Source organism: Pseudonaja textilis, chromosome 15 (assembly GCF_049901715.1).
Source record: "Pseudonaja textilis isolate UNSWEBS1 chromosome 15, rPseTex1.2, whole genome shotgun sequence".
Taxonomy (NCBI): Eukaryota; Metazoa; Chordata; class Lepidosauria; order Squamata; family Elapidae; genus Pseudonaja; species Pseudonaja textilis.
In genome coordinates, this window is record NC_142004.1 from 4025176 (window position 1) to 4047252 (window position 22077).

The window sequence follows — 22077 nt, forward strand, 5'->3', positions numbered from 1 at the left end:
CCACTCCTTTAACCTCAAACTATCCACTATTGACCTCACCCCATTCCTAAGGGGTCTGTAAGGGGTGGGCATAAGTGCACCATTGTACCTATTGTCCCTGTCCTATTGTCCCCATTTATTCGTACCTATTTCCTGTATTCATACTCCTGTTTATTCTTATATCTATTTCTTGTAAGCAATTGGCAAATCAAATCCAATCAATCAATCAATCAATCAATCAATAGTTCTAGGTTTCTTCTCTCCTTGATGAGTTTCCCCTCGTTGCTTCTTGTCCTTCCTTTGGAGAATAGCTTGATTCCCTCTTCTTTGGGGCAACCCTTGAGATATTGGAAGACTGCTATCATGTCTCCCCTAGTCTTTCTTTTCATCAGACTAGACATAACCAGTTCCTGCAACCGTTCTTTATATGTTTTAGCCTCCAGTCCCCTAATCATCTTCGTTGCTCTTCTCTGAACTCTTTCTAGAGTCTCAACATCTTTTCTACATCCTGGCGACCAAAATTGGATGCCGTATTTTAAGAGTAATCTCACCAGTGCAGTATAAAGTTCAAGATCCAATAACACTGTTTTGTCCTTGAGCTATCGAAGCTTTCATCGGACCTCGCAAACGCCTCCTGTCAGTGCCTGTTATGGCCATTTTTTAAACTGATATTCTAGACAAACAGAGGGTCCTCTACAAAATGGGATAATGTATTACTAAGCAGCTCATTTTGACCACATTGTGACCATCAGGAACCCAGGGTACAATTAAACGTTTTCACAAGGGCTGCGCTGCCGTATCTTATTGTGGGATGTTTGCCACCTGGCGCACCCTTTTCTCCACCATGGCAACACAGTTGGCATCCAGCTTTATCCCATTCTAACCCTCCTCCCCCCCAAAAAAAGAAACAATTGGCATAGGAAATCGAACTAGAGAAAAACCTGGCACCCTCCATTTGGAACATATTCCGCAATTCATGGCATTATCTTTCTTTCTAGCAATTTTTTGAGACTGATCCTTCTGCTTCAACTCTCTCCATCCTAATCGCCCTCTCTTACGTTCTCACTGCTCCTCGCTCACCTTCATAAATTGTTCCATGGATTTGGAGGCCAGCGAGTTGGAACGGAAGAGGGTGTTGGGATCCACTGTAAAAAAAACAAAAATCAAAACACGGAGGAACGTGACATTTTCTCCTCTAATTATTTGAAGATGAGTAAGCGACGCCCGTGATCATCGTTCCAGATTGCGTTTGGCATTCTACCACCACCGTCAAGCCAACTCATCGCATCCATGATCTTGGGTTTAAAATAAGCCATTCAACACCTCCCCATCACTCACGCTCAACTTCTTGGCTCATGTTTCGTTTTGCTCAGGACTGCTTTGGTTTCACATAATTTAAAACTGGGTTTAAAGGCATCTAGACTTTCATCAGCTTTTGTGCATCGCAGGGACCAAAACTGGACGCAGATAAGACACGGTCACATCTACCTGGCTCACCAAAATGGGCAAGCAGGGAATGTCATGAGTCCTGTCTCCTAAGGAGATACTCCTGTCAGTATCCAGAAGAAGGGGCTTCTCTATGGTGGCTCCCTCCTTTTGGAGATTCATCCCTGTGGAGATTGGATTGGTCCCCACTTTGACATTCAGGAGTCCTGGGTGCGCAGTGGTTAAAGGGCAGTATTGCAAACTAACTCTGTCCACTGCCAGGAGTTTGATTCTGACGTGACCTGAGGTTGACTCAGCCTTCCATCCTTCAGAGGTCAGTAAAATGAGGACCCCAAATTGTTGGGGGCAATAGGCTGACTTTGCAAACTGTTTAGAGGGGGCACTGTAAAGCGCTGTGAAGTGGTATATAAGTATTGCAGGCTGACTCTGCCGAATGCCAGCAGTTCGATCCTGACCACCTCAAGGTAGACCCAGCCTTCCCTCCTTCCGAGGTCGGTAAAATGAGGACCCAGATTGTTGGGGGCAATTTGCTGACTCTATAAATTTGATATTTGAAGGCACTTACTTGTTCTTGAAATCTCATGGAAATTCAGGTAATCCAAGAAAGGTATAACCAAGCCTTGCCCAAGGAAGATCTTGACAAGCTTGATGGATACATCCTGACGACTCTCCACCAAACAGACTTCTTCCAGAAGGGCGAGTGGGGTGAGGTCATCTGCCTCCTGTGCAGAGTAGCACAATACCTATCATTAACGTACACACACACGTATGATATTGAAAACCTACACAGACCTTCCTGATATAGAAAAAAGGCCTTGAGTTTAATCATTTGGCTGAGGATGTTGATGGAGAAGTAGAACTTCTCCAGAGATGGACCCATTACAGAACCTGCGTAAATCAAGTAAGGTCTAATTGGAATCTTCAATTCAGTTCAAATAATTGAATAGTTTCCCTTTGCGATTTCTTTCAACGTTGTGCTTCAGATGATCGGATTGATTCAATTAGACATGTTGATCTGCAAAGTCTGTCCAATCTTTGAGTCAGTTCAAAGGCATCCAATGCACCGATCTGAAGGTTTGACTTCAAATAATAATCGGATCAAACCAACTTTGAACTTGAAAGTTCACACTGATGTGTATAATCGATGTGAATCCCTCTTGACCTCTCAAAACTTCAGACTTGAGATGGATTTCTCAGGAGCAACTCCTGCATTCCCAGGGAGCTGTCCAAGGTCCTGTAATCTCAAATTATCCATATGTAGAGAAAACTCTGTTCTTTCCTGATTGCACTGCGGCAATTGATACTAAAACTGGAAATAACAACTCTAGTTTTGAAATGCAATCTATGTAAAGTAATATTGTTATTTTAGTTTGTCGGCTGTTATATTGGGTTTAGAATCATGCTAAACCTAATGTATTTTTTTTTCTGATTGAGGTTTAACCTTATGTGTGAATCCAGATCCATTATAGTTTTTAAGCTATAATTGATAGCTTTTCATTTCCTAGGTGCCCAGCCAAGGTGAATTACCCAACAAACCACAATTAAAAACAACCATGGCTTACATTCTTATTCACATTCACTTTGTCCCATACTTAGGATGTCTCTTTTTATAATCCCCCTTTCTCCCCACCTTAAAAAAATCCAACCAAAATTCTTCATCTTTTTATAGGTTCTGTTCAACTGCCCACCTCTGGAGGACACAAGACAGATTCCACAAGGAGGTCTATCAGGGGTTGATAATAGCTGGAAGGCAGGATCCTGTCTTCAGCAAGCCGAACCTGCAATCTTAGCTGACCCAGTTTATCCCTGCAAGCAAAGCAGAGATCAACATTACATCTAACCTGCACGTTTTGCTTTGCAAAGAGAGGTTTACAAAGGATAATTCCCTACTCCTGATCTGGCTTCTTGAACTGCTACACCAAACTGTCTCTCATTAAAGGCAAAGGTACATGCTAGTCGTTTCTGGCTCTATGGTGCAGTGCTCACCTCCGTTAAAAAGCCGAAGACGGTCTCCGTGGTCATGTGGCCAGCATGACTAAACCCGGAAGGCACACAGAATGCTGTTCCCTTCCCACCAAAGTGGTCCCTATTTTTCTACTTGCATTTTACGTGCTTTCAAACTGCTAGGTTGGCAGAAGCTGGGACAAGGGACAGGAACTCACTCCGTGACGTGGCGCTAAGGATTTGAACTTTCTGATCAACAAGCTTAGGCGTTTTAGCCACTGAGCCACCGCATTCCTCTTATCTCTCATTAGATCCCTTTAAATCTGAACTATAGCACCCTATGACTATCATTAAGTGTTGTACCTTATTGATTCTTGACACTTGACGAATGTACCTTTTCTTTTATGTACACTGAGAGTATTTGCACCAAGACAAATTCCTTGTGTGTCCGATCACACTTGGCCAATAAAGAATTCTAATCTAATAGGCTCAGCAACTCTCTAGCTAACAGATACAAAAACGACTGAGAGGTCTCCGAAATGAGACAGAGTCTTTTGACTAGTCAACCAAGGGTGCTCCAATCCCAAACATCGCATGAGACGACTTCTTATTTACCCAGCATCCTCCCCTGCATTGGGCAGAGGAAGTAGGCGAAACCAGTCTTTGAGAATGGTCTTCTGCACGGAGCCCAGACAAAACTTGACCTGCATGGAAACAAGAAAAATGCAGATCAACCCAGGGATCAGAGTGAAATCGCAGCTGAGAAATGCTTCTTTCCTTTGATTTATTTATTTGCCTCTGCAGTCGTAGACCAAGATCAAAGATCTTTCTGCTGCTTGAGAAAAAGGGAAAACAGCAAAGCACCGACCAAAATGCAAAGCACCGGAGGGCCGGACAAGAAATAATGGTTGGAAAATAATCAAAGAGAGAAGCATCCTGGAATTAAGGAAAACTTCCTAACAGGGAGGACAATTAACCAGTGGAACAGTTTGCTACCAGGCATTGTAGGTGCTGGAGGTTTTTAAAAAGAAACTAGGTAGTTATTAATCTGAAATGGTAGGTCTCCTGCCTGAGCAGAGGGCAGAAGACCTCCAAGGTTCCTTCTAGCTCCATACTCTACTCTACTCTACTCTACTCTACTCTACTCTACTCTACTGTAGAATCTCCATTCCCCCCACCCACTCCTGGGGTAAGGTTACTGCAAAATCCCCATTCCCTCCCGAACCCACTAACTTCTTTTCAGCTCATTCTCCTGTGCAGGGCAATCAAAGAAGACACAACCAACCAGCTGGGACTCAATGGGAGGCAAAGACTAGATGGGGGTGGGGCCAGTCTGAGGTGGGATTTGCCGGTTCTCTGAACTACTCAAAATTTCCGCTACCGGTTCTCCAGAACTGGTCTGAACCAGCTGAATATCACCTCTGGGTGCTGCAAACACAGGGTTCATATATGGCACGTCAACTTCTAAGCTAAAGAGTTGTGTTGGTTGAATGTTCTCCCAGGCCTCCTACACAATGGAATGCTTGGTGAAACTCAAGTCAAGGGTCAACCTCCTTCATCCCTGAGTCTTCTTTGTCCTTACCTGTCCCAGGAAGTCATTCTTGCCTACCATGTCCCAATCCCAGACTTCTACAACAAGGGGCATCTCGGAATCAGCCCCATCTTCCAGGACAAACTCCAGCATTTCCTCCCAACGTGGGAAACGGGTCTTCTTGATGATCTGAAGAGAGGGAAAGGTGAGTTTTCTAGTTAAAATCTTGGGCTCCACCAGTCATTAACTTATGACTGGCTGCTTAGCAGAGTCCTGCATTCCTTTATATCATGTTTGATGGTGTTTTCGCCCCACAAAACAGCATCTATTTCTGGTTTTCAGCAAAAAGTCCCATAGCAAACAATCAATTTGCTTAATGACTGTGGTATATAAAGGAGGTCGGGGGTGACGCACGCAAGTGAGGTTAGTCAGTGGATGACATCCCCCGAAAATAAGACCTGGTGCCTCTTTTGGTGGCAAAAAAAAACCATATAAGACAGGGTCTTATTTTGGGGGAAACACAATAGTGGTTCTCAAGGTATGGTCTGGGATCCTTTTGGGGGAATCTACCAAGTCAAATAATGTTTGAGAATCGCTGATGTACAGGAATAGTTTATACTTCCGCTGCTTTTCGTTTAAGGCGCTTTTTCATGGTTCCTGGCTTTGTTTGGTTATGTGTGTGTGTTTTTTTTTAATTGAAGTGGAAAATATTGGCCAGTCCAAGAATTAATAAATAATGATGGATGTTCCTTGAAGATGCTGCTTCTAACAGTGCTCATCTGCTTTGCCATGAAGATGAGCATTGATCTGGAAGAAGGTTAGATTAGAGAAAACACATCTAGTAGGATCTTTGAGAAACTTATTCTATAATATTTTTTTTACTGGAAATATTTTGGACTTCTGGGCATTCAACTCCTTAAAGCTATGGCTTTAAAGAGTTGTATGCTCAGTGGATCTCCTGGCCAGTGGATCTCTTCCCAACCATTGTGGCTACTTGTAGGTTCCTCTGCCATTCAGAAGCTACCCAACATCTCTGCCCTAGCTTGCAAAGCATACCCAAAGATACTCACAGCTGTTTCCAGGATCTGTCCATTAAATAGCACGCGGGCAAAGGGATCTGAAGTTCCTGAGAGATCACGTGGTGCTAGATCTCTAAGGGCAAGAAGGCAAGAGAGGATCAAGGGCAGGAAAAAACAGATCAAAAGCAGGAAAGCAGAAAAAAATTGCACGGCTGTAATTTTTTTTCCAAGAATAAGCCAGTCATCCGTGGATAGACCTTTGGTTGTGATTCATTCCAGTGAAGACCTAGTAAAACCATCATTTTCTGTTGCATTGCAAACCTTCTCAGTTATTTGCAAACAGGATATGGATCCTAGCTTGTTTAGAAATGTTTAATCAGTTTTCCAGTTTGCATATAATAGAAACGGCCCAACTTTCAAAGGACAAGAACAAGCAACACAGCAGCGAAGGAGAATAAGTTCTGATGTAAGAACATTACATAGAATTTTAGCTTAGTGAACAAGAAGGCTGGAAAATCTTGAGGTCATCTCCATGAGTGATTGCAAGTTATTGGTGGAAAAACTAGGTTTGATCTCCATCAGATGTTCTGTCAAACCAAATGGATTTGCCATTCACTTTCCAATGCTATCTCCCACCTCTCGCACAGGGGTGGGATTCTACCAGTTCGCACCTATTCGCTAGAACCGGTTGTTAACATTCCAAGCAGTTCAGAGAACCGGTTGTTAGAAGAAATTACTGGTTTAATCCTGTAAGGGAGGCAGGAAGGAAACATTCTGGTGTTGCTTACAGAAACTGTCTCTCCGTTAACCCTTATTACATTCTTGGCAGGACTAGACTTCCTGTCTCAGGAAGTTCTCTGGAGTTTTTTTCCCTCCTTTGCTGGTACTTTGCTTGTGTGGAGTGACCATTCAAAGTTACAATGGCACTGAAAAAAATGACTTATGACCACTTTTCACACTTACGACTGTTTCAGCATCCCCACAGTCATAAGAGGCCAGGCGAGGAGATGCGCACCTCGATGTGAGTGATATTGAGTTGGCCACGCCCAGCCAGTCACATGACCACCAAGCCACGTCCACCCAGTCACATGACCACCAAGCCATGCTCACCAACTGAGCCACGCCCACAAAACCAGTTGTTAAAAATTTTTGAATCCCACCCCTGCTCTCGCAACTGCCAAAAATGTTCACAGGATTTTTTTTTTAAAAAAATCATAAACTGTTAATTATCTCACTTTCTATAGGAGACGGAGAGAAAAATAAAAAATAAAATAAAAATCACACCCCCTACAGCAACGTCGACACCTTTCTATTACAACACCTTCCGCATTTTCACGGATGGGGTGGCATTAGCAAACCTCACACCCCTTGATCACTTGTCTAACTTGGGGGGAAAAAAAGAGCTGGAAGATTGTTCTGCTCAGGTAGGTTCTAGATAGATAGATAGATAGATAGATAGATAGATAGATAGATAGATAGATAGATAGATAGATAGATAGATATAGATAGATACCCTAGATAGATAATATATATAACGATAGATAATAGACAGACAGACAGATAGGTGATAGATAGATAGATCGATTGATAACTAAATAGAGATAGATAGATGATAGATAGATAGATAGATAGATAGATAGATAGATAGATAGATAGATAGATAGATAGATAGACAGACAGATACCCTAGATAGATAATATAGATAACGATAGATAGATAATAAATAGACAGACAGACAGACAGGTGATAAATAGATAGATCGATTGATAACTAAATAGAGATAGATAGATGATAGATAGATAGATAGATAGATGATAGATAGATAGGGGCCATGGTGACGCAGTGGTCAGGATGCAGTATTGCAGGCTAACTCTGCCCACAGCCAGGAGTTTGATCCTGACTGGCTCAAGGTTGATTCAGACTTCCATCCTTCCAAGGTCAGAAAATGAGGACCCGGATTGTTGGGGTTTGCAACAGGCTGACCCTGTACACCGCTCAGAGAGGACCGTAAAGCACTGTCAAGTGGTATATAAGTGCTATCGGTGTCGCTCTTATTCCCAGGGAAACACAGCCAGCCTCCCATTCCCCCTGTAGATCTACCTTCTGTCTCTGACTTTACCTCGCTTCAAGGACATGGCAGCAAAGCAGCCGTTGGTGAGCTTCCTCCACCACCTGCAACTCCAGCGAGATTTCCCCTTGTACCTCCTCGTTGGGGTCCACGGGGCTCAGGTTGATCCAGCTATCGATTCCTGCCATGAAGAGAAATTAGGGGCCACACCTAGTTTCCGTTTCATCATATCCTCGGTGAGTTCCTCCCTTTCATAGTTGCACTGAATCTGCCCAACGCTCCATCCTTTCCCGCTACTCCAAATACTGCACCTTGGTGCATGAATGGCTTCATTTGGGACCCTGCAACTTAATTTCAAGGAACTTTCCAAGAGAAACAAAAGATGATTTATTCAAACACAAGAATCTGGTCCTGTGATGACCCAGAGTGTAACACAAACGTAACAAAATCCAAAAGGTAAATAAATGTCCTTTAATGCCTCCAACTTGGCCCCACTGTTCAATAATTCTCAGCTGGGGATAAAACGTACTCAAAAACAATCTTCAAAAGAAAGCAGTACAGTCCGAACTCAATGAGCAGATAGAGGTGAAATAAAAAACTAAAACAAACTACAAGGAATTTTCACAACGGACCAAGATAAGTAATTATCAACTTCAAGGAGATAACAAGGCACAGTCTGTTGGAAGGACGCCAACTAAGATAACTTCAGCCCAAAATAAAACACGCTTTGCTTCTGGCAACGCTGTGTTGTAATTGTCTCTCTTATATACTATTCTCCCCAGCTGCAACCAATGAGATCATGGCCGCTTCCTCTCTTGTAAGCCAAGTTGTTTCCTTCTCCATTCCCCCCTGCATGTCCTAGGATGCAGATGGGGATGGGCCTGGTTCTTCCTCTGACTGCCCAGCCGGCCTCTGCCCTTCCCCAGCTTTCTCCACAACATCCGGATCCACACCTCCACTCCTTGTCAGCTGTTCGTCCTCTCCCTCAGAGTCCAACTCTAAGAAGGGCATGACAGGTCCAGTAAAGCTTGGATGCTAAATTTGCACCCAATAAGGGTCAATGGGAATTCAGGAGGAGTTGAATTTAGACCATTTGTGGCAATGGAATGACTCTAAGCTGATAACATGCTTAACTCCGCCCCCGGTTCCACCTGCTCTTCTCCCACATCCCCTATGTAAGCAGAGCAAACTCTTCTTAACATTGCAAGGTGAATCGAGAGCCTTGTGTTAGTTAGTTTACGTTCTTGTCATGGCACCTCGTACAATGAAATTAAATGCAATCCTTTGGTCTACATTATATATAAAAAATAAAGCAAAAACACACATCCTGTGTGTGGAGCCGAGGGGATGAAAAGAGCCGCACGCAGCTCCAGAGCTGCAGGTTGTCAACCCCTGTTCTAAGTCTTAAGTCTCTCAGGGGTGTCACCAAGGACAGCATCCTTTAGGAGTAACTCCCAGGCCACTTACTTACCCCTTGGCTGGGATGAAATCTCATCTTTGCTCAGAGAGATTTTGCCAATGACATCATCATGCCTGCAAGAGAAGGAAGCCGAAAGAGAGACCTGAGATCACAAAAGTTTTGCCGGGGGAGAGAAAAAAAAATGAATAAAACAATACCTTTGTTCCCTTCCTTCATTCTACAACTACTCTGCACTTCATGGTCTACATGGGGCTACCCTTGAAGAGTATCTGGAAGCTTCAGTTAGTGTAGAACGCAGCTGTCTGGGCAATTCTTGGAGGCCCTAAGGTTGTCCGTGTTACATTGCTGTTCCCAGAGCTGGCTGCCAGTTTGCTTTCAGGTTCAGTTCAAGGTTTTCTGGTTTTCTTCTTCCTTCCTTCCTTCCTTCCTTCCTTCCTTCCTTCCTTCCTTTCTCCCTTCCCACTTTCCCTCTTTTTCTTTTTTCCTTCCTTTCTTCCTTCCCTCCCACTTTCTTTCTTTCTCCCTTCCCTCCTTCCTTCTTTCTTTCTTTCTCCCCTCCTTTCTTCCTTCCCCCTTCCCCCTTTCTTTTTTCTTTCTTCCTTTCTCCCTTCCCTCCCACTTCCTTCCTTCCCTCCCTCTTCCTTCCTTCCTTCCTTTCTCCTTCCCTCCCTCTTCCTTCCTTCCTTTCTCCTTCCCTCTCTCTTTCTTCCTTCCTTCCTTTTTTCCCTTTCTCCCTTCCCTCCCTCTTTTTTCTTTCCTTTCTTTCTTTCTTTCTTTCTTTCTTTCTTTCTTTCTTTCTTTCTTTCTTTCTTTCTTTCTTTCTCTTTCTTTCTTTCTTGCTTGCTTGCTTGCTTGCTTGCTTGCTTGCTTTCTTGCTTTCTTGCTTTCTTTCCTGTTTCTTGCGTTCTACTCACCCAATGGTGTCTTCATCCAAGATACAGAAAGAGAGGTTGTGGAACCCCATGGGAAGGTGCAAGGTGTATTCTTCGCCCCAGAAGGGGTTGAGATTCTTCCAAACCGTGGCTGTCCTGAAGGACAAAAGAAAAGGAAGGAAGCCCCTTGACTTGCTTAAAGTGTCAGAACGGCTACCACAATGCCAGCCTGCCATGAACCCAGAAACCTCTTTCTGTGCCATTCTGGGAGGATAAAGCTTTGAACAGCTGCAATATTTTGCTTTCTTAATTCTGGAAAAAATGTTATGGGCAGGTGGAAAACCATAGAAAAATAGCAAATGTTCAGCCCAGCCAGGCATGAAAACATAGACACAAAATATGCTTTTTCTAACATTTTTGCACAGAAGATGGCTTTGTTTTGCAGGGAGTGAAGCAAATCAGCCAATCTATCAATCACCTTTATTATGTTGCCTTTCGAAATCTTTCTTTACACATAACATTAAAACAAATGCAAGAGAGGCTGACCAGAGGTCTTTTAGGACATTTACTGGCTTCAATCCAAGTTTAAAAACCTTTTCTAGAATTGTTTTCTAACACACACACACACATGCATACAGTACAGAGATTTTATCACGCACACATATATGTTTACATATACTCTCTGTGTGTGTATATGTGTATATGTATATGCACACACACACATATATATAATAGTTTGGGTATACACACAAATACATATATACAGACATACATCTATGTCTGTCTATTTACCTATCCTACTTTTATCTTTCATATTTCTCTCCAATTATCTATCTATTCATATATCCATCTATATCTATCTATCATCTATGTATTGTCTATCTATCATCTCTATCTATCTCTCATCTATCTACCTACCTACCCAGCTACCTATTATCTATCTATCTCATCTATGGTATTTATCATCTATCACTTATTTGTCTATCACCTCTCTCTCTCTCTGTCTGCCTGCCTATCTATCTATCATCTCTATCTAATCTATCTATCATCTACCTATCTACCTATCATCTATCCTTCCATCCATCCATCCATCTATCCATCTACCTTTTTATCTATCTAATCTATCTCTCATCTATATATCTATCCATCCATCTATCTATTTACCTATCTACCTACCTATCCTCTATCTATCCTCTATCTTTTTATCTATCATATCTATCTATCTATCTATCTATCTATCTATCTATCTATCTGTCATCTATCAACTCGTTATTTTATCTACCCAACTCATAATTTTCTCCCCAATTACTTTACACAGATAGCTCACTTCCACTTCCACCTTCACATTCTTATTATTGATAAACAGCGTTTATCTCGGGATAAACCTCTTTGGGGACTAGTGAGCACATTTTGTGACTAACAACAACTACACTCATAATAAGAGCAGCAACAGGATCTGCCCACCCCAGGTCCTTGAGAAGAGGTCAATAGATACATAAAAATGTCAAATTTAATCCACTTTGATCACCACTGGCATTGACAAAATCTCCTCTGATCCACTGCAAAGAGGCAGCGTTGCTCGGAGCAGCTTGCAACAAAAATTTCAACACTATCAACTAGCAACATCCGCCTCTCTCCAAGGTCCTTGGAATGGACTGGATAGGTGGGCCAAAAGCCCAAATCCAGTCTAAACATCTGGCAATCCGTGCAATCGACCATAACAACAACAACAATAGTATCTACTATTTGCAAACCAGCTGCTACAGGGAACATTGTCGGTTGCAAAGCTCAAAAGATGCTTCGTAGCATCCTGGCTTCTCTCGTCTTTATTTATTTTTTTTCCCCTGGAAACATGAGAGCTTTTCCAGAAAAAAACACTGGGAAACAGTCAGTTCCATCTTTATTTTCTTAAAATACGGGTTCTCCTAGACAGCATTCTTAGAAAAAGAGGCCTTTTCTTCCCCTTCATTTGCAAGATTTTTTTTTTTTTAAAGATATAACAAAAGGCCAAACAAGGCAGAACCTGCTGGTTGCAGACAGCGGTATCCATATGGAATCTCTAGCAATAACGCGATTACCTTTTTGAGAGAGCCAGGAATGTCAAATAAACATTGATAAGAGGGGTCTTTGGCGCACTCTGACCTTGGTGGTTTTCTTGAGAACATTTCATTACCGAACTAGGTAACAGCATCAGTGTTACCTACATTCTAAAGCAAACCCCAGTAGAAAAAAAAAAGAGAGAGTGGGGTTTGCTTTAGTATATAAAATGGGGGGCAGGGGGAGGAACCCCAATCTTTTCTAGCGCTGAAAATATTACCTAGTCGGGCAATGAAATATCTGCAAGAATACGACAAGCTCAAAGAGTAGTACTAAGTACTTCTTCTCTTTCTTCCCCTCCTTCTCTCCTTCTCTCCACAAATCCCATTTCCTTCTACGATTGATGATGCTATCCAACAAACCCCTACAAACTCCACTCCCTTGTAGCACTGCTGAAATTACCCAGTTGGGCAATGAAACGTCTGCAAGAAAACCACCCAGCTCAGAGAGCACCACTGTTCAACCCTGAGCCGTAAATATCCCTTTCTATCCATCAGTCTGATATTATTACACCCACCCCATTTGTACAATCGTGGCGTTGTGACTTCTTGTGAAGTCTCTCCTGATCTCTTTCTTGGACTAACGCAGGTTTACCAAGAAGTCTCATCTTGGGTAGAATGTTGTTTTCGAAGGCAAATAATAAGATTTTTTCTCCCCTTCTCTCCTTTAAGCCCTCGACACACACACACACACACCTCCTTCCAACAGCAACACACAAATCCCGTTTCATGCTCTTCAGTCCTGGCTCAACACTTCCTGCTGGGAAAGGGAGAACGGAGCAGCTGCCAAAACGCCACGCCTTCACCTTGCACTTACCTTGCCACGATTTCATTGTCTACCTTGATGATACAATAGGGATCACTGGTGCCAGACCTTGAGGGAAGAGAACAACACCGCGGGTGAGGGTTCGAGGCCAACTACAAGCACACCGACAAAGTTCAAAAGCAAACTTTCTCCACCGAGAGCAACTTCGCCATCAGGCTGGGAGGAAACGCAGGGAGTCCTTGACTTAAGGACCACAGGAGAGCCCCTCCTTTCCCTTGTTCCGTGAATTTGGCGTCAACTCATTAAATATTTCTATGGTGTTTTTAGAGTTGCCAACAGAAAAGGCGAGGGGAGCAGTGTAGCAGCTTGCAAAATGGAAACTGCATTCCATAAATGTTTTCATAGATAGTTTCCAGGCGACTGAAGCTTCTGGTGTGCAAATATCTAACTGGAGAACATGATCGATGATTCTTGGCTATGGATGCGTCCCATTGGAGAATACGAATTATGATACACTCAGAGAGGTGGGGGAAAACCAGGGTCAAGGGTGACAATGAATGATGTGTCTCAGACTCGGCTACACCCAGGCAGCGCCGGCATGTCTTCTCCGAATAAATCTTCTTCCTCAATGTACGACCACAGGCGAGCCCCACCTTTCCCTGATTCCGTGAATTTTGTGTCAACTCATAAAAATATTTCTATGGTCTTTTTAGAGTTGCCCACAGAAAGGGAGGGGAGGGAAAGGGGTTTGAAAGAGCAGGGCGGCAGCTTGGAAATCGAAAGTGCATTCCATAAATCGTTGTTCAGAGATAGTAACTAGGCGACTGAAGTTTCTGCTGTGCAAATATCTAACCGGAGAACATGATTGATGATTCTTGGCTATGGATGTGTCTCATTGGAGAATATGATTTGTGACACACCCAGAGGGGTGGGGGGAAAACCAGGCTCAAGGGTGACAATGAATGATGTCTCAGAGTCGGCTACACCCAGGCAGTGCTGGCATGTCTCCGCCTAATAAATCTTCTTTAAGCTTTGAAAATCCAGCTAGAGACTCATGATTAAAATGGGGGGAACTGCCTGAGCCCTGACATTATGCCCCATTTTACGACCTAACTGGCCACGGTGGTTAAGGGAATCCCTGCCGTCATTCAGGGAGCAACCATGGGCGTTGAGCGAATCCAGGTTCCCCGCTGACTTTGTGTAAGGCATCCAGAAAGTATCCATGATATAAATCACTCCGAGACGTCTCTCTCCAAGGTTGAATTTATTAGGAACAGATCTGGCATGTCAAAGGCAATTTCCCAAGTGAAATTATTTTTGTGCCTTACATAGAATCCACCTTCTCTCCTCCCGCTTCTACACTTCATAAATCACAAGAACCAATTAACTGCCGCTGGAATTACTTAATACGACATACGGAATAACCTTGAACTTTTCAACTCCTCCAACTCTCTCTCTCTCTCAAAAAATGTGGCAGCTGAATTTTAAAGCTGACACTTGCTTGTCTGAAGGTCACCAAAGCGGGAATCGCATAATCCTGGGACTATTGCTGACGGTCCTAAATATCATAAAAACAGGCAAAACTGAACAAATGTTTCACTTCACAACAGAAAGGTATGGCCGTAAGTCGAGGACTCTCTGAAAAACTGCCTTTTGCAATTGACCAATTTGTGGTTTAGAATAGAATAAAACGAGAGAGTTGGAAGGGACCTTGGAGGTCTTCTAGACCAACCCGCTGCCTAAGCAGGAAACCCTACACCACTTCAGACAAATAGTTATCCAACATCTTTTTAAAAACCTCCAATGTTGGAGCATTTACAACTTCTGGAGGCAAGTCGTTCCTCTGATGAATTGTTCTCACTGTGAAAGAATTCCTCGTTAGTTCTCGGTTGCTTCTCTCCTTGATTAGTTTCCATTCGGTGCCTCTTGTCCCGCCCTCAGGTGCTTTGGGGAATAGCTTGACCCCCTCCTCTCTGTAAAAGTGCAATATCACTCACACATCATCACAAAATCTCCAGAACCATAAAGCCTACCAATTTGAAATTTGGCACGTAGGTTCCTCTTGGCTTCTTGGTGCTCACTAAGAAAGGATTTTGCAAAATGACCATCGGAGCATTTAGAGTATTTCCTATATTATTATTATTATTAACACGCTCTGATGCTAAGGAGTTCTACTCCCCCTGCCCACCTGAAAAGAAATCTCTTCCAAATGCAAAACACAAGCAGAGGGGAGGAGTTTCAGTTTCACAGCACCAAGCAGCTTGAGTACCGAACAGTTGAGCTAAGCCACGCCCAGGCTCCTTGCTGTCTCCTTCTTGCTCACACAGCAAATACTCTTTCCGTTTCCAAACAGCCCTCAACCCTCTCACACACTGACAGGACGCTAGCCAGAAAAATACTGATGGATGCTGGTAGGCAGAGGCAGAATTTTTCCCTCCCCCCCTTATTTCCCTCCCCAAAACTAACCCCGACCACATAGTTTCGTACTGAAGCACGGATATCCAGCTAGTTACGTATATATAAAGCGTTTTTGGGCCTCCTGGTTGTGTTTTTCCAGCTCTTGAATGAGCAGCACACAAAAGCATCCTTTGCTAAATCCATGGAAACGGCGAGTGGACACACACCAGATTGTGCGTGTGTGTGCGTGCACATCAGAGATAAGCCACTGTTGTGATGCTGAAAAATGACGGAGAAGGTTTTCCCCTCTTGAAATGAATCTGATTCTTTAGATCCTGGGCCCATTTAAATGGAAACAGAGGTGGATCCCATGGAAACTCTGGTCAAAAGCCCTTGGCAACAAGCAAGGCCAACCCCCGACAGAAAGTGTTTTCCTTGGCGGCTTTCTGTGAACCAAAGAAACAAACCAATCTTTGGGTGTCTACCTCAGAGAAGAAAGGAGTCCACCTATTCTCCAAAGAGTAGGACAAGAAGTAAGGGATGGAAGCTTATCAAAGAGAGATCCACCCTAGAATTAAGGAGAAATTTCTGATCAGCGAGAATAATAAGTCAGTGGAGCGACTTGCCTGCAGAAGTTATGGGTGCCCCATCACGGGAGGTTTTCAAAAAGAAGTTGGACAGAATGGTACAGGTCTCCTGTTTGATCAGGAGGTTGTTAGAACATAGAATAATAGAGTTGGAAGGGACCTGGAAGGTCTTCTAAGCCAACCTTGTCATGTCCCTGTCAGAGTCTGAATCCGAGGAGGAGGAAGACGAACAGCTGACAGGGAGTGGGAGTGTGGCTCCGTTGGCTGTGGAGGAAACTGGGGAAGGGCAAAGTCTGGGTGGGCAGAGCAATGGAGAGGTAGAACAAGGGAGAGGGAGTTCAGAGGAAGATCCAGGCCCACCCCCTCTTCATCTTAGGGCACACAGGGAGGAAAGGAGAAGGGAGCAACGTGGGTTGCGTGGCCTACGGGGGAGGAAAGGGCCCTGATTCCCTTCATTAGCCACACCTGGGAAGGGAGTTTAAAAGAAATGCTTGCTGAGTGTGGCGTCTGCTGGGAACAAATGTGAGTTTATCTTGTGTTGACTTTGGTTCTCTGCATTCCTGGCATCCTCCCAACTGTGTTAAATTACTACCGTTCCTTCACGTCTGGAATTCCTTCTCCTGCCCTGCCGGACTAAGGACCTCATCTTGCCTTGATTGGACTTATAGTTACAGTTTTTGTTGACCACGTTTTGGACTTGATTCTCTGCAGCCCAAGGCTGTTCCTGGGAGAGTTTTTCTACAACCCAGCAGGTAACCAGGACATTGGGGGCAAAGTTGGAGCTAATAAAGGGACTCCTACTGATTATCTGACTGTGTTGCCTTTCTGCCACGCCCCTTTGGGTCATCACAAACCCACTGCTTGAGCAGGAGACCCTATACCAGTTCAGATAAATAATTGTCCAATCTCTTTTTGATAACCTCCAGTGATGGACCCAGAAGAGTCCAGTTGCCTCTTTTAAACAAAAGCATGGGGCAGCCATGGCCTGGATGACTGAGAGTCTCCATAGACTGCCAGTGATGGAGTTCCATTGGTTGATTGCTTCTCCTTAGTTCTATGTTGCTTCTCTCCTTGGTTAGGTTGTACTAGAAGATCTCTAAGGTTCTTCCAACTCTGTTATTCTGTATTCTGTATAAATAGCACTTAGACTTATAGACTTAAATAGCAATAGCACTTATATACTGCTCTGTGGCGTTTTGCAGCCCTCTCTAAGAGGTTTACAGAACTTACATACTGCTTTACAGTTCTTTACAGCTGTTTAAGTGGTTTACAGAGTCAGCCTCTTGCCTCCAACAATCTGGGTCCTCAGAAGGATGGAAAGAGTGAGTCAACCTTGAGCTGGTTAGGGTCAAACTGCTGGCATTGGGCAGAGTTTACCTGCAATGCTGTATTCTAACCACTGCACACGGAGGGGAGGAGGGAAGGAAGGAACAAAGGAAGGAAAGAGAAAAGGAAGAACATTGACAGGGAAGGAAGGAAGGAAAGAAGGAAGGAAGGAAGGAAGGAAGGAAGGAAGGAAGGAAGGAAGGAAGGAAGGAAGGAAGGAAGGAAGGACAATAACAGTAGCACTTAAGACTTATGTACCGCCTCACAGTGCTTCACAGCCCTCTCTTAAGTGGTTTACAGAGTCAGTCTCTTGACTCCAACAATCTGAGTCCTCGTTTTACCCACCTCGGAAGGATGGAAGGCTGAGTCAACCTTGGGCTGGTCAGAATCGAACTTCGGGCTGTGGGCAGATTCATCCTGCAATCCTGCATTCTAACCACAGTGTCATCTTGGCTGTATAATTATATCTATATAAATTATACAGAGATAAATATTTCTCTCTCTATCAATCAAAGCTTCCTTTGTAGGTGTGGCCTCTGCAACATGAAATGAGTCAAAACTGCCCAGAAGATTTCCAAGAGACGCATTATGGGAAGGACAGTTTACTCAAGAGTTTCTTGTTCCCAATATCTGATTACGCTGAACTCCTATGGGGGCCGTGTTTGCAGAGAGATCATAAAAAAAAAAACTAAGACGCTATTGATAAAAATCAAGCTACTATTTGCTTACAGCTTTGGGTTGCATTACTCAGGATTAGGAGTGGGGTTCTGCGAAGTACAAAGTCGGGGATTGTTTAAACGTGGTGTGAAATGTAGAAATAAACCACATGGGATCAGAGGGCAAGATTAGTCATGATGAATGCAGGCTTGATCAAGAGCGATTCAACCGAGGAGTTAAGGAGAAATGTATTGACGTCGAGAACAGTTACTCAATGGGATTACTTGCCTTCCAGAGGTTGTGGGAGGTTTTCAAAAATAGACTGGACAACCCTTTGACCGGCATGGTAATAGTCACCTGCCTTTAGTAGAGGGTTGGACTAGAAGATCTTTGAAGTCCCTTCCAGCTCTATAATTCTATGTTCTAGAGATGTTCAGTTTATAAATCTCGGGTCTGGCTGTACAAAGTCAGATTTAGAAAAGAAGTATCGTGGCTGACAGATATTCATGCTTCTAGTCCTCTTCTGACTCTCTATTAATTGGTTCTGCTTTGATTCTGCGGTGTAAGACAATTCTGGGCTGTACTGAATCTGCTTGGACTCTGAAACTGGATTAGGAGGGGAGGAGTTGGAGGAAGGGGCTATAATTATCAGAAAAAATGGGGTTACTTTTACTGGAATTGAATTTTAGGACCACCTCCTAACTGTTGTATCCTGACCAGTGGTGGGATTCATTTTTTTTTTTACTCCCGGTTCTGTGGGTGTGGCTTGGTGGGTGTGGCTTGGTGGGCGTGTCAGGGGAAGGATACTGCAAAATCCCCCTTCCCTCCCCACCCCACTAACCTGCTTTCCAGCTCCGTTCTCCTGGGCAGGGCAACCAAAGGAGACCCAGCCGATCAGCTGGGACTTGGGAGAATAGATGGGGCGAGGCCAGTCAGAGGCGGGATTTGCTGGTTCTCTGAACTACTCAAAATTTCCGCTACTCCAGTGTGGAGTGACCATTCAAAGTTGCAACGGCACTGAAAAAAGTGACTTATGACCATTTTTCACACTGACGACTGTTGCAGCAGCATTTCCACAGTCATGAGAGGCCAGGCAAAGAGATGCGTGCCTCAGTGTGAGTGATGTTGAGTTGGCCGCGCCCAGACAGTCACATGACCCCCAAGCCACACCCACCAACTAAGCCACGCCCACAGAACCAGTTGTTAAAAAAATTGAATCCCACCCCTGGTTGAAGTTTACCTATATTCCTTTGTCTTCAATTTTCTATGCCTCTTACACACATATTTCTGGAGTTGTCTATCCAGGGCTGGGGGTTCACACAAACCTGGGTTACCAGATTAGTTTGTCTCTGGAGTGGCTTTTCAAGGAATTGTAAAATAACCAAACCAGGCTGGGTTGGCACAAGACACTAGTTCCCAGAAAACAAACCCAGGTTTTCAGGCTGGCCAAGATTAGTGTGGTGTGTGAATTCAATCACTGTGAATTTCTTTTCCTTTCCTTCCCTTCCCTTCTTTTCCTTCTCTTCTTTCTTCCTTTCCCTTTCCTTTCCTTCCCTTCTTCCTTTTCTTCCCTTCCCTTCTTGCTTTCCTTTCCTTTTCTTCCTTTCTTTTTCCTTCCTTTCCCTTTCCTTCTTCCTTGCCTTTCCTTCTCTTTTCTTCCCTTCCCTTCCCTTCCCGCTTTCCTTTCCTTTCCTTTCCGTTCCTTCCCTTCCCTTCTTTTCCTTCTCTTCTTTCTTCCCTTCCCTTCCCTTCCCTTCTTCCTTTTCTTCCCTTCCCTTCTTGCTTTCCTTTCCTTTTCTTCCTTTCCTTTTCCTTCTCTTCTTTCTTCCTTTCCCTTTCCTTCCCTTCCTTCTTCCTTTTCTTCCCTTCCCTTCTTGCTTTCCTTTTCTTCCTTTTCCTTTCCTTCCCTTCCCTTTCCTTCTTCCTTCCCTTCCCTTCCCTTCTTCCTTTTCTTCCTTCCCTTCTTGCTTTCCTTTTCTTCCTTTTCCTTTCCTTCCTTCCCTTTCCTTCTTCCTTCCCTTCCCTTCCTTCTTCCTTCCCTTCTTCCTTTTCTCCCCTTCTCTTTTCTTCCCTTCCCTTCCCTTCCCACTTTCCTTTCCTTTCCTTCCCTTCCTTCTTTTCCTTCTCTTCTTTCTCCCTTTCCTTTCCTTCCCTTCCCTTCTTCCTTTTCTTCCCTTCCCTTCTTCCTTTCCTTTCCTTCCCTTCTTCCTTTCCTTCTCTTCTTTCTTCCCTTCCCTTCTTCCTTTTCTTCCTTCCTTTCTTGCTTTCCTTTTCTTCCTTTCCCTTTCCTTCCCTTCCCTTTCCTTCTTCCTTTCCTTTTCTTCTTCCTTCCCTTCCCTTCCCTTCTTGCTTTTCTTCCCTTTCCCTTCCCTTCTTCCTTCCCTTCTTCCTTTCCTTCTCTTCTTTCTTCCCTTCTTCCTTTTCTCCCCTTCTCTTTTCTTCCCTTCTTCCTTCTCTTTTCTTCCCTTCTTCCTTCCCTTCCCATCTACCTTTCCTTCCTTCCTTCTTTTTTTTTTCTTTCTTTCTTTCTGTCCTTCCTTCTTTCTGTCTTCCAGAACCCTGTCCTAAGGCAAGCCCAGTTCCTAACCTAGGCCAGTGTCTCTCTCTCTCTCTCTCTCTCTCTCTCTCGACTTGTGGAGGAAAAGGGGAAGGGGTTATGACGCCGTCTCCAAGCAACTGTGCCTGAGATGGAGGAACTTTTGAGGAGGGGGTGGGGGAGAGCTTTGCCCCTCCTATTCTCACCCCCCCTCCCCACATACTCTTGGCATGGAGAGTCAATCCCTCTACTTGGAAATGACGCTCCCTGTTTCCAAGCAAGCTGACTCCCGTACCTGGGAACAGGCAGCCCCCTTCAATTGGTGGGCTCAAAGTACTTTTTTTTAAAACCAGGGTTAGATTCAAGATAGAGGCTTTTGCATTGCCAGCATCGATCCAAGTCAGTTTCTCTCAAAATCAAAGGACATCAACCCTTGTTCATCTAGGGTGGATGTCGTCGAAATCGCTGCAAAGGTTGGACATTTCCCTTTGAGTTGACCGAGCCTCTTTCGCTACTCAACAAAGGGGAACCTTGGCAACTCAAGAATTGAAACGAGGGGTCCAAGGACCACCCCCTTCCCTCCTTCCAAGCGAGTTGGGACAAGAACCAACCACGGCTTGGAAATGGGTGCATCCACGCCTGGTTAAAAAGGGGAAAACGGCGTTGAGGTGATTCTCTCTAAGGCTTTAAAAAAAGGATCGTTTTGATTCCTTACTCCTTACACACAATGATAAGAGTTGGAAGGGGCCACAGAGGACATCTAGTCTGACACACACACACCCCCACACAAACGCCGTTCGAGCAGGAGACCCTCGCGGAATCATGGAAGGGCAAGAATTGGAAGGGACCCCGGAGGTCATCTAATCCAACCCCCCCAAACAGGAGACCGTGGCAGAATCATGCGACTAGAAGACCTCCACAGTCCCTTCCAACTCTGTTAAGCTGTAAAGAACAGAAGTTGCCTCCGGAGGTTGTAGGAGCTTCATCCCTAGAAGCTTTCAAGAAGACACTGGGCTTCCATTTCTGGGAAATGGTCTAGTGGGGTCTCCTGCTTGGTGGACAGGGGGGGGACGGGGTTGGACTAGATGAACCTGCAATGTCCCTTCCAATTCTGTTATTCTATATTCAAGGGGAAAGAACTCGCCTTGGGAAGTTGCGGAAGCTTCATCCCTTGGAGGCTTTCAAGAAGAGGCTGGACTGCCGTTTGTCAGAAATGGTGTAGGGTTTCCTGGTTGAGGGCGGGGGGTGAGAGGGTTGGACTAGATGACCTCCAAGCTCCCTCCCGACTCTATTAATCTCTCTGTAAACTCGCCACCCCACCCCACCCAGCTTCGTCGGTCCCTTTTTTGTGGCCCCACTGCTAAGGATGAGGGGGGAACGGCGCAGGGGTGGGCGGGTTGTTTTTGGGGGGTTCCCGGTGCCGGCCAACTCAC

General features: G+C 44.4%; 1 protein-coding gene across 3 annotated transcripts in view; it reads right to left on the reverse strand.

Annotated features, from left to right (window-relative positions):
* The window catches only part of RASAL1 (RAS protein activator like 1), a 35919-nt gene that overhangs the window by 13227 nt on the left and 615 nt on the right, over positions 1 to 22077 (reverse strand). The window contains exons 3-13 of one of the 3 annotated variants that reach the window (XM_087913230.1): positions 17797 to 17918; positions 13193 to 13249; positions 10322 to 10435; positions 9459 to 9520; positions 8039 to 8168; positions 5971 to 6052; positions 4952 to 5089; positions 3985 to 4073; positions 3114 to 3231; positions 1991 to 2147; positions 1060 to 1124 (exon numbers count right to left, since the gene is read on the reverse strand). In XM_087913230.1, coding sequence (XP_087769356.1) covers positions 1060 to 1124; positions 1991 to 2147; positions 3114 to 3231; positions 3985 to 4073; positions 4952 to 5089; positions 5971 to 6052; positions 8039 to 8168; positions 9459 to 9520; positions 10322 to 10435; positions 13193 to 13249; positions 17797 to 17882 — 1098 coding nt within the window. In that variant the 5' untranslated portion in view covers positions 17883 to 17918. Of the gene's footprint in view, positions 1 to 1059; positions 1125 to 1990; positions 2169 to 3113; positions 3232 to 3984; positions 4074 to 4951; positions 5090 to 5970; positions 6053 to 8038; positions 8169 to 9458; positions 9521 to 10321; positions 10436 to 13192; positions 13250 to 17796; positions 17919 to 22077 lie in introns of all 3 variants that reach the window. The other 2 variants (XM_087913231.1, XM_087913232.1) reach the window with 2 other exon arrangements.